The sequence below is a fragment of the Lagenorhynchus albirostris genome, chromosome 1, assembly GCF_949774975.1.
Source record: "Lagenorhynchus albirostris chromosome 1, mLagAlb1.1, whole genome shotgun sequence".
Taxonomy (NCBI): Eukaryota; Metazoa; Chordata; class Mammalia; order Artiodactyla; family Delphinidae; genus Lagenorhynchus; species Lagenorhynchus albirostris.
The window spans coordinates 48,495,363-48,508,001 of NC_083095.1; the positions used below are offsets into that span (position 1 = coordinate 48,495,363).

The 12,639-nt window shown below is 47.0% G+C and overlaps 1 protein-coding gene across 3 annotated transcripts in view; it reads left to right on the forward strand.

Moving 5' to 3' along the window:
* The window catches only part of NID2 (nidogen 2), a 78,907-nt gene that overhangs the window by 57,797 nt on the left and 8,471 nt on the right, over window positions 1–12,639 (forward strand). For all 3 annotated transcript variants that reach the window (XM_060142618.1, XM_060142609.1, XM_060142623.1), the window contains exons 10-13: window positions 456–584; window positions 1,559–1,702; window positions 8,554–8,673; window positions 9,505–9,735. In XM_060142618.1, coding sequence (XP_059998601.1) covers window positions 456–584; window positions 1,559–1,702; window positions 8,554–8,673; window positions 9,505–9,735 — 624 coding nt within the window. The remainder of the gene's footprint in view (window positions 1–455; window positions 585–1,558; window positions 1,703–8,553; window positions 8,674–9,504; window positions 9,736–12,639) is intronic.

Sequence of the window (12,639 nt, forward strand, 5' to 3'; positions counted from 1 at the left end):
ATTTTAAGACGGAATCAAGTATTTTTTACATTCATTAAAGAGTGCATTTTCTGGTTACCTTCAGATTTCAGACATTCACCTATTTCTTTCACTTACTGTGTCTCAAAAGCAGTAGTGGAAATGTCTTTACATTTTAAAAGAAAAATCGTTACTTTGTGTGTTTCTCTTCTAAATGTTCAGAATTGTTTAAATGTTTAAAGAATTCTCAGAATATTTGTTCAAAACATATCTCCCTGGGGCTCATACTGGAATGACTTGAAATAAATGTTTATGTTTATGACGATCTGCAACATGCATCCACATCTGGTGCTTAGCCTACATTTCAACCCCTGTCGAGTCTACCAACCGTTGGTCCCATTGAAACCTCTTAGGGGTGAGCGAACATTGAGTTTGCAGACCTTCCACCTGTGGGGACTTTGGTTTAAGCAGCTTTTTCTGTTCTTATTCCTTCTTAGATGTAAATGAATGTGCAACTGGCTTCCATCGCTGTGGCCCCAACTCTGTGTGTGTCAACTTGCTGGGAAGCTACAGGTGTGAGTGCCGGAGTGGTTATGAGTTTGCAGACGACCGGCACACCTGCGTCTGTGAGTGCCAAAACTGTGCCTCTTTTTAGCCAAAATCATGCTGAACCTTGCTCTTGGACTCATTACTGTTTCCACGTCTGTTATACAGAAGTTCTGTTGGATGGTTTTTTAGAAAACAGACAATTTACATTGAAATAACCCAAAGCTATGGCTCAGTTCCGCCCTGTTTGTTGGGGTTTTGTTTTTGTTTGGGTGTTTTTGTTGTTGTTGTGTTGTTGTTTTTCTCTAAATAGATATTTTTGGTGTAAGTTATGGAAGAATGTTCACCTCTGTCGGGACTGCTGTGTATCTTGGTGTTTGGCCCAATCATGTAACAAGACTATGAACTTCTCTAATACCAACAGGTCTAGATAGAGGTCAAATGTTTCTCAAATTAGAATGAAATGGATTTGTAATTCAAAGAGGCCTGTCTCACTTGACTGGTCAAAGAGCTCCGTCTGTAATAAATATAGCCTTTCTAGAATTCCAGAAAAATCCTTGACCAAAGAGTGGATCCAAAAGAACTAGAATTCCAAATTCATCCCACTGTTAGAGCTAGATGATATTAGAGACAGCCCACTTTTTAATCCAGTGAGATGAAAAAGTAGTGATCGCAGAGACTGTGTGTGTATGTGTGTGTGTGTGTGTGTGTGTGTGTGTGTGTACGTACGTACATACGTACGTACATATGCAGGCATGCAAAGCAGCAGTGCTCTGGGGAGTTATAAACTTTAATCCAGGACAGTTTTTAATGACTGATCTTCATGCCTAGTGTTATAGCCACAAACCATGACCAGCACTTCTCAAATTTTAATATGCATACAAACCATCTAGGGATCTTGTTAAAATTCCTATTCTGATTCACTGGCTCTGCTCTGGGGCCTGAGAACCTGCATTCCTTATAAGCCCCCAGATGTCCCGATGCTGGTGGTGTGCAGGGTTCGCCCATTCGCAGGCCTGGGCTCTTGGACATCCTTGCCTTCTTCTCTTTTCAGTGATCGCCCCACCTCCCAACCCCTGTGAGGATGGCCGTCACAACTGTGCTCCCGCCAACCAGGCCCAGTGCATTCACCACGGAGGCAGCTCGTTCAGCTGCGCCTGCCTGCCTGGTTACGCCGGCGATGGGCACCAGTGCACCGGTGAGTAACTGTGGGCGGCCTCAGCGACCCTGAACGTTGCTTTGGATGCACATCCCCAGGGCCTCTCAGAAGCCTCTCCCTTCCTTTGACTCACACCGCTGTGGAACTGCCGAAAGAGAAAGAAAAGGTGTCCTTTGAGTCAGAAAGAGAGGCTGAGGGTGATTGCCCTGGGACCAGATTGTTGAGCATGTATGGTGGTCCTTGGAAGAGCCGTGCCTGGAGCAGTGGGGAGACCCTGCCAGCTTGTAGCCTTCTGTTCCCTGGAGCTAGTGTAGCCAGGAGGGATGTGGGGAAAGGCATATATCCTCCTGGGAGGAAGTCTCCATCCTTCAATCTCTCTGGCTAATGGCTTAATTCAGCACTTCCAGTCCTGCCTAATTTTTAGTTGCTCTTCCCCTGCGTGAAGTGGTAATTTAAGCTATCTCTAAACATACATACAGCTCTTTCTGTGTAATTTATTCCCTTTCTTCTCTCTCTCTGGAAGGGGAGAGGGAGAGAGAGAGAAGAAGAAATAAATCCACAGATATAAAAGGATATTAATGCATACCTAAGTACTCAAAGCTTTTCTCCCAGAAATCTGTCTTTAAGACTTCATACTGAACTTTATAAAATCACTAAACCAGAAAGCAGGACTAACTGTTCAAATTTAACTTAGAAATGTATGAGGTTGTTACTGAAAAACTAGGCATAACACTGATTATAAATGTTCATGAAACTGGGATTAGTAGTACCTTAATATAGAGATCATTCAGTAAATCTACATAATCACTAAAGATCTTCAAAACATCTGTCAGTAATGCACACAAATAATGGTTAAATGAGACACTGGGAATGAGAGGATGGTGGGAAAAGGGTTGATTTTAGGAATAGAAACCTAAAATGCAGGCTTTCCCTCTCTCATCAAATTGCTTCTTGCCTCTGTCCCCGTATACCTGGGCCCACTGAGCTGATTTGCTAAGAACAGCCGTGTAACTCCTGGGAGCTTCTTAACTGATCGAATAGCTTGACCCTGACCTCCTTGCTAGATGTTTGATTCTCCTCCTCCTTCCTTTTCCCTTTGGTTTCAGCAGGACAGGCTGAGTGGACCAGCAGCCTGAAGCCATACGTTATTGACAGAATAGACATGTCAGGGCAGCGCAGCCCCTCTACTCCTTTCCAGATGTGGGGTTTTTCGGGATTGTCTGAACCTGGCTCTTTAATGTTTCCACTTCTGCTGTACAGAAGCTTAGCTGTATGGTTTACTTTTGAAAACATAGTTTATATTGAAATGACCCAAAGCTGTGGCTCAGTTCAACCCTGAGTTTTTTTTTTTTTCTCCCTAGAAACACCCTCAGGTTTATTTATTTATTATTATTTTTTAAAGAATCAATTTTATTTATTTTTGGTTGCGTTGGGTCTTCGTTGCTGCACACGGGCTTTCTGTAGTTGTGGCGAGCGGGGGCTACTCTTCGTTGCGGTGCGCGGGCTTCTCATTGTGGTGGCTTCTCGTTGCGGAGCACGGGCTCTAGGCGCGCAGGCTTCAGTAGCTGTGGCACACGAGCTCAGTAGTTGTGGCTCACGGGCTCTAGAGCACAGGCTCAGTAGTTGTGGCACACGGGCTTAGTTGCTTCATGGCATGTGGGATCTTCCCGGGCCAGGGATCAAACCCGTGTCCCTTGCATTGGCAGGCGGATTCTTAACCACTGAGCTACCAGGGAAGTCCCACCCCCAGGTTTAGACAGAGCTCAGGTGCATTTCAAGTTAGGATGAGGTAGATTTGTAAGTCACAGATGCTTGTCCCAGTTGACCGGCCAGAGAGCTCCATGTGTAATAGATACTCTGTACAGACAGAGGTACCCTCTAGGTCTGGAGGGAGGGGTGTCAGGTAACACACATAAACTTCTCATGTTTCTGCTAAGCCCCACAGTGGAAATACTGCTCTTTCCACCGCGTGGGACTCATCCTTCATTTCGATTTAACACACTACTGGCTCTCAGAAACGAGAATGCACAAAGGAAAAAATCTGGTCAGTAGAATTTCATGTTTAAACATCTGGCTGCTCAGGCCAGCAGAGATGGTGTTTTGAAAGTATTTCATTCCTTAGGTCTTTGGTTTAAAACAAAGAAGTTGAGATTATTGCAGCTTAGACGTGATGACTGTTAAAATCAGAATGTTAATGTAGGTGAGCTGCTTCTTGTCCTAACCCCTTCTAGAATCACTCTCTCTCCCTTCTTTTAACTTCTGCCTGTCCTGTAGGACTTGGGTTACATTTTGGGGTCATATTAGGATCCTGACATTAGCTACTTTTCCATGCTGGGAGTTTTATAGGGTTGTCATTCTTTGTTATTGTTGTCTTCTTGCTGATTTCTGCCATGTTCAGTTGTCCCTGTTTTATCTCTGGTTCTCTATTTTTGAGATTCTCTCTGGAACCCACAAACTTAAAAATAGGCCAAGCCCATCCATTGCTTCCCCAGTGTATTAGTGATCTACTGCAGCATAACCAATTCCCCCCCAAAACATAGCAGCTTAAAACAATACACATTATTATGCTCTATAGGGTCTAGTCAGGGGCTCTCTGCCAGACCTGGGGCCTCATCTGAAGGCCCAGGTGGGGAAAGAGCCTCACGTGGTTATTGGCAGGATTCAGTTCCCCAAGGACTATCGGACTGAGAGCCTCGGGTCCCCGCTGGCTGTTGCCTGGAGGTGACCTTCAGCTTCTTGCCACGCGGACCTCTCCTACAAAGTAGCTTCCTTCATCAAAGCCTTCAGCAGGGGGTCTGCCAGCAGGTTGGCAGTGATCACAAAAATGACATCCCCTCAATACTGCTTTAGTGTCTTGGTTGGAAGCAAGTTACTCAAAGGAAGGGGATTACATAAGACACTGAATAGCAGGAGGAAGGGATCTTTGGGGACCATCTGAGAGGCTGCCTGCCATAGTTACCCTGTGGTTGCCGTCCAAGCTTCCAGACTGTGGGGTAGTAGAGAATGAATAGTCATTTTCCTAAATACCTGTGCTGTGCATGAATCAGGCTGGGCTAATCGTGAAGGAGGCTTGCAGGATAAGTATATAAATGTGTGTGGGTGTGTGTGCATTTTTAAAGGCATGTCACAGTGTGCATGTGTCCCAGTGACCATAGCGATAGAGAAAGAAGAGAAAAATCGAGATGAAGCCTCTATTTTGTGGAAGGTGTGCACCCTTGAAACACACATTTGTTTTCACTCCATCAAACTAGCATTAAAAGGGTGTGTGGGTTTTTCTCCAGCCAGTTTGTTAAAAACCAGGTTCCCCGGGGAGGCTGCACTTGGCTTTGGGTTCTCCGCCTCGTCTGAGTCACTAAGAGGAATTACTTCTGTGCAACTAGAATGAAATCTTTCCAGCTTCCCTCAGTGGGGATTGATTTCAGCCCTGCATTGGTGTGAGCTGGATATTTCTCAGGCATGTGTGTCCCTGTAGGTCTTGATGATCCTGCCGGGTGGAAAAGCAGAGTGTTTTGAGCTGGGACCTTTCCTCACGTGTGAGTTGAGGTACCGGGTTACAGATGGCCCATCACCCAGAGAAGGGCTGTGAGGAGAGGTACTTACACTGTCCTCTCTCGTGGTTTCTACTGGAAGCATGTCGATGCGGGTAAGGTATAGTAAAGTTGGTGTGGCCACAGAAGCAGAGAAGAAGCTGATTATACTCACAGGTCCCAGAGAGCGGGTCACTGCATGCCACCCAGGATGCAAAGGGCACAGCCAGCAGCAGGGTTCTTGACCGAGTAGGCGGGAAACAAGAACTCATGGGCCGAAGCCTTTGTTGGGGTCTGGAGGCGGGTCGATTTGAGTTGGCGCCAGGAAATTTCACTGGGTGGTTCAAAAGCAAAGCAGGGGAGGTAGAGAGGGGGAAGCTCGAGTCCAGGGGTTGGGTTTGTTTTGAAGGGATTTCAGCTGCTTTTGGGTGTGGGCTCAGAAGTAAGGCAGGGAGAAGAATGTTGAAGCACCAAAGCATGAACTCAAAATAGAGAATTTTTAATACAGTTTCCAAACAGGTTTTCTTAGCAGCTTGGTAGAGGACAGCATGGAGAATTACACTGAGAACAAGCCATCTTGCGTTATCTGACTGGTAAGGGGCTCTACTCTGCCTTGAACCTCGCTGCATTGACCTCAGTGTTCTGCCAGTCCTTGAAGACCCCAACAGTGATGGTTAAGCAGCCCCCCGTCCCCAGTGGTGTAACAGGAAGCTCCTCTTGCCAAGGGGTCGAAAGTCTCTCTGCGCTTTCTCTCGACACCTGACCGCCTGTGAAATTGGGAAGACTTCTCCTTTACACAAAAGCTCGGGTTTCCCCCACACACTCCTCAGGATTGGCGCTCCTAAGGAGGGGTGTAACCTGCTCCGTACCCAGGCCCCGGAGTAGCTGGCGAGGCTCCAGTTTCCTGTCACGGTGCAAGGTTCTCCAAAGAGGTGTTGGGCACTGTGCTTCAGGGAGTCTTCAACTTCTCCAGCTTTGGGGGACAGCTGTTGTTCACTCGTGATGCTTTCAGTCTCTTCAGAGACCTTCTCCCTGTTGGTCGTTCATCAGTTATTGTCTCCCCTTGACTTTGGTATCTGTGGGAGGATGGCTGCTCTTTCCAGTCTGGTCAGAATCCCTAGGCCATAGGTTTTAAGAACATAACTCGGTACCTCTGGGGGAGTCCTCTTTCTCTTAGTTCAAAAATAATCACAAGCAACTGATCCGTGGTTTCTAGAAATAGGCCCTGTATCTCAGGAATTCCTGCTTCCTGCCATTGCCTGGGGTTCCTGTTACCATGAGAAGTACTTCTAGCATATGCATTATGAATAGCTTTAAATTCCTGCATTTGGCTCGACGTTAATTTTTACAGCTTTGGTTTTTTTTTTTTTTTTTTTTTTTGCTGTACGCGGGCCTCTCACTGTTGTGGCCTCTCCCCATTGTGGAGCACAGGCTCCGGACGCACAGGCTCAGCAGCCATGGCTCACGGGCCCAGCCGCTCCGCGGCATGTGGGATCTTCCCGGACCGGGGCACAAACCCGTGTCCCCTGCATCGGCAGGCGGACTCTCAACCACTGCGCCACCAGGGAAGCCCTACAGCTTTGGTTTTATAGCATCTTCCAGTCCCAAGGATCTGGATGGGCACCAGCTTCATCCAACTGGGCATTTGAGTTGTCCTTCTGAAGAGACAGAGGGCCAACCTCAACGATAATTAAATAGGACACTATAGAATCCATGATGATTGGATTGGAGATAAGCTTTTTGTTGTTGTAATTATTTTTATTTGGTTTATTTTCGGTTAACTGAGGAGCTAACCAGCAAACCTTGTTTGATTCTAACCTTGCAAATAAATTTATAACCACTTTCCAGCCTTTGTCAGTGAAAGGAAGGTGACTAGACAGGCCCACTGCTCATCTAGGCAGAGCCTCTCTGGGTGGCATTAAACTTGGTTGTGTCGGGCATTCAGGGGTTTTGGACTTCAGAGTAAACTAATTTACGTGCAGTAAACTCCCTGAGCCTGAGGATAAGCAGTATAAGTGATTACATTGCTAATTACGATGTCAGAGATTCCTCTCCCCTGAACAGAACGCCTGTGTTGTGTATCCAGCACATCCACTTACTGGTACCTGGGAAAGGCCCTTAGTCATGGGAAGGTGGCTCAGTGAAAGCATGGTCACAGCAAGGGTGGCACTGATCGCCCTAGAAGAGATTTCACCTGGGTCCCGGAGGCTGGGCGAGGAGCCACGTCTGACTGACGTCACGTTCAGGGCTGTAAGTCTCTGGCTTCCAGGGTGCAATGTGTCTGTGCACGAGCTGTACAGAATTGATGCAGTTCTCTCCTTCTGGGACTCCTCTTCTCTAGGTTTTACACCGATCACCCCGTCCCGCATTTTTCCCTGTTCACCCATTTTAAAAACATAGATGCGACTACTCTTTTATTTTCAGTTGAGCGTTGATCAGATCTACACCCTTTATCCTTCTTTTACTCAGGAAGACTTCCTGTCTCTGAAGATGGCTTATCTCTACCACTGGCCATTGGTTTCAACAGTTATATTTTCAGACTTTTCTTTATTTATTTTTTGGCAGCAGGGTGGAGCGGGGGTGGTGTCTTGCTATTGTCAGCCTGTGCTGATTTCAGTAAATAAAAGGAATGTAAGTCAGCCTTTGTTTGAAGTTTCAGGATGTTGCAGTTTTGAGAAATGTGAGAATTAATCCTCACGGTACCATATGGAGAATGTTGGGACCTGAATTGTTTGTACTGATAAGCCAGACAAATTTAGATTTTCTTTTCTGTGTGTTGTTTCAAAATCTCTGATGATATTTTTCTGATACTTTTCTATTTCTTCTAAAGGTGGAAAGTAAAGAAAATTTCTGATTAATTGGGCATTCTAGGTAGTAGGACTCTCTGACTATGTAAGACTGAATGGGCTTCTTACTTAGTTGAAGAAGTATTTGGAGCCTCAATGGGTTCTTTGCATCTGTAAATCAGTGCTAAAGGGAGATGGTGCCAATAAGGAAAGGAAAAACAAAAACCTATTGTTACGTATATTTATTATATGGAATACAATGGAAGGGAATGGATGGTTTATGGACCTAGTTCAAAGGTAAAAACTTCCTGGAATTCACTGTAGATGAAAGGTGCCAGGATATATTTCTCTGTGAAGTATACGTTTGATTTCTACACTGAACGTGTCCCTCGACTTTGGACTGTTAAGCTTGTCTTTAAGGTGCCGACGTGTTTCTGCTCACGCCCAAGGTCTTCTGAAGTGGAGCCCTCGTGGTTGATCCGCGCGCACTAAAGCCATGTGGTGGTATAGATTGTGTGCAGTGAAGTTGTGCCCTTCCTTCCTTCCCTCCCTCTCTCTCCCTCCCTGACCACTGCAGATGTTGACGAATGCTCAGAAAACAGATGTCACCCCTCGGCCACCTGCTCCAACACTCCTGGCTCCTTCTCCTGCCGTTGCCAACCCGGATATCATGGGGATGGATTTCAGTGCACACCTGGTAAGGTCTGGGGGGCCAGATCAGGCACAGAAAACTCCCAGATCCTTCAATGCTGTTTTTCTACAGCACCTCAGTCCACTCTTGACTTACCCGGGTCTGAGGCCTGAGTTGGTGGATTTTCCAGGCTCTGGATTTTTTCCTGCATTATTTCTGGATGCCTAGTTTACTGATAGTTCACTGGTTATTAGCATTCTGGGAGACCCGACGTATGACCCATCCACGGTCCTACCTAGTAGCAGTTCTGGTTAACTCTCCTGGTGATCTGCTTTGCTTTGATAAGTGCACAATTTAGATGAAGCCTTGAGATCGAGCTGACCGACCAGGAGGCACATGCAGTAGTGAGCAGGGAGTGAGCCCCCATGGTGACTGTTCTAGTAGAACTTGGCCAACACGCCGCAGTCTAGCAACTGCCCTTGACCTGGAGTTTCTCAGACTTCATCTCTGGACCTCAGGGGATGAACACAGTTTTAATTGTTTTCTCTGGAGTCTCTTGGGATGTTTGCACAGAAGTCATGGGTTGCTCTTCATTTTACCCAAATAGCAATAGGACCCTGAGGGCTGAGGGGAGAGGCCTGTTTCACTGTGTCATCAGCCAGGACTTACAGGGCAAACTGTGGGAATTAGGGAGAAATTAGGTAGATAGTGGCAGAGCTAAACTAAGAACCCAGGACTCCAAAATTCCAGCGCCTTGCTATTTTTCCCATGTTATCCTGTCTTCCAGTTATAGAAAAAAAGAAACCCTCAGGAGACTTTGAGGCTGGCTGGTAAAAGTGGATGGGTTGCAATGCCTTTTACTCCTCCTTTGTATCTCCTCTGCTCTGGTCCCGGAAGACCCCACCTCTGGACTGAGACCCTGTGAGCGCCAGCAGCGCGATGCCCAGGCCCAGCGCACTCATCCTGTTGCCCAGCTCCACATCCCGCAGTGCGATGAGCAGGGCCACTTCCTGCCACTGCAGTGTCACGGCAGCACTGGCTTCTGCTGGTGCGTGGACCCCGATGGCCAAGAAGTCCCTGGCACCCGGACCCCACCCGGCTCCGTCCCGCCTCGCTGCGGACCACGAGGTAAGCCAGTCCGGAAAGACACCTGGTCCCAGCACAGGCCTGGGGCAGAGCAGCAGAACGCTGCTTACTGTGGGATAGATTATAACCCCTGCCCAGACCACGCATCATCCTTGCACAGCCTCCTTCCTCCTAGGAACACTTGAATGGTGGGCACACACCCCTGTGCACGTTCATCTTACAGGGACACACAGACCCATGCGTGACATGCATGTTGGACTCCAGCCTCTTAGACAAGTACAAGACTAGAAGTTGAAACTGAGTGTGGAGGTCAGGCTGAGGTCACTGCCCAAATCTGTTACTGCAGCTTAGGGAGATCTTAGAGCTTGATGACCTCGCCAGACCAGCCTCTTGTCCAAAAGGGAAACTGCCTTCCCATGTAACTTTGTATCACTTAACTCTGACTTCTGGAGTGCAGGAGACAGTCCGAAGGCTGTTTTAGTATCAGTGGGAAAAATAAGTATGACACGTGTAGGTGGATGCAGCTAGTGTGCTCTAAGCAAGTAACCCCAGCCCTCTCTAGCCAGGCTCGCATGTCGATGGGGAATCGCTCTTGCTCCTGTCACCTTTAGAAGAGATGCAGGAACCCGTTTTGTTAGCCTGCGTGATCTGAGATGCAGCGCATGAACCTGTCTGTTACCGTCTGAGCACCCCCCACCTGTGTGAGGTGTGGTTCCCAAGCGCTCACAGTTCATGCCAACTGCAGGTTGCCAAGGCAGGTTTCTACGCCTCGCTGAGTTGTTCAAAGACGGGAAGAACTTTTTCTTTTAATACAGAAGAACTTTATTATGAAAACATAGAATTGGTTTGATATCATTTTAGCCAAAATAATTCCTGTACATATCCATGAGCTTGCTATTCAAAGATCCTTTTTTTTTTTTTTTTTTTTTTGCGGTACGCGGGCCTCTCACTGTTGTGGCCTCTCCCGTTGCGGAGCACAGGCTCCGGACGCGCAGGCTCAGCGGCCATGGCTCACGGGCCCAGCCGCTCCGTGGCATGTGGGATCTTCCCGGACCGGGGCACGAACCCGCGTCCCCTGCATCGGCAGGCGGACTCTCAACCACTGCGCCACCAGGGAAGCCCCCAAAGATCCATTTTTACTATTGAAAAGGGTTCCATAAGTACTAGTGTTGGCTTTTAACGTATGAGAGTAAGAACTGGAGAATTACTACCAGTTTTGATCCTTTCGATAATCTGAATTGTGATGGCCAGGACATTAGTGGTTCTAAGATTCATGTAAGTAGAAAGTGTTACTGCTTGATCTAGATGTATATATACCTTTGCTTCCACAGTGACACTCCTAGTTCCTCTCTGTCCCTGTTTTTAGGAAAATATTTTGCAGGTCCAAAAAAAAAAAAAAAAGGAATACAGAGAAATTCTGTTTCACTCATGCCTAGTCTTTAAAAGGTCTTGGTTCTAACTCCAGCTGGGGTTTGAAGAAATCAGATGGTTGGGAGGCACCTTAAGGGAATGGTTCAGAATTCTATGAAATTTGTTAAGACAGGCATGTGTTAAGAACAGTGATCCAGAAGGGAGCCAAGAGAATGAAAAGTTAATTACTAAAAGAAGAACATGTTCCTTTGTACAGACTCTTTCCCACAGCCAAGCTTCTCTCCCGGTGCTGGTTTGTCTTCGGCTGCCATTTCTGACCAGTCTCATCTGCATAATGGGGTCAGCTTTGAAGGGAGAGAGAACATTCTGTGCCCAAAATTTAAAAATATTTAAAACCCTGCCAACCAGAAATAGAAATAAATCCATGGTTGGATCAAGAAGTAGCTTGAAATAATAAGGAATGATTGGGATGCCCACGTGTAGGTGACGTGAGGTGCCCCTTTCCCAGAAGCTGACTGTGCTGTGTGTCGCATTCCAAACAAAGAGATGGGCCTCGTTGGGTGGTCCCCTGAGAAGCGATCCTCTGAGTTTGTTAGGTGGATCTGGGGCAGCGTTGGGAACTTCTCCAGGGAATCCCACCTTGTGATGGATGATGAGTGTCTGAGGAAGTGGCATTTCCTTCTCTGGTTCCTTTGAGACACATCTGGGTGAGGAGGTCAGTCTCTCCTTCTCCAAGATGTTTTAAAAAGAGCTTTGCTTCTTGTGGGTCATAAGCTATAGAGACAGCCTGAAGGGCATCCGTTTCCCACAAACGTCGTGAGTCCTGGAGTTGCGCTCATTGGGTTTGAGCTCTGAAGATTTTATTCACCATCCTTTCCTAGGGGAGGTGTAGGTGCTGGAGCCCAAATGTAATGTTTCCAACTATTCTTTGAAGCCATTGGAGGTTTTGACCAAAGGAGTGACATGAAATGAGTTTTTTTAAAGGGACTCTTTCTGGCTGCCAGTTGAGTTTACTGTGGGGTGGTGGAGAGGGTGGGCAGGAAAGATGATGGAAGCAGGGAAACCAGTAAGAAGGCTATCATAGTAATCCTGGCATAAGATGACAGGAGTGGGTGTGGTGAGATGTGAAGATATACAGCTGACGTTTTTTGACATATCAGACGTGGAGAGTGAGAGAAGGGAGTCGGGGATGACTGGGCCTGAGCAATGGAAAGAATGGAGGTGCTGTCTAGTGACATGGAAAAGTCTAGGGGAGAGCAGCTTTGATGGCGGAAAGCCCAGTTTTTGTTCTCCTCCGAGATCTCTGTTACACATCCACATGGTATAAGTAGGTACTTGGCTGTATGATTCTACAGACCATAGGCATGAATTGCAGGAATTAATGAAGAAGTACCTTCTACTTAAGTTCCTTTAGGTAATCGTATCTTAGGAGGCTGTACAAGTTAAACTGCCTGAAGCAGTCCTCTCAGAGAACCGCCGTGTTTGGGGCAGAGCCTTGGCAGCCCTGTGGAAGCAGTCTGGGAAAAAATTGCAGGCAGAGAAACTGCTCTGCAAGGGCAGCTAACAGGATTTTAG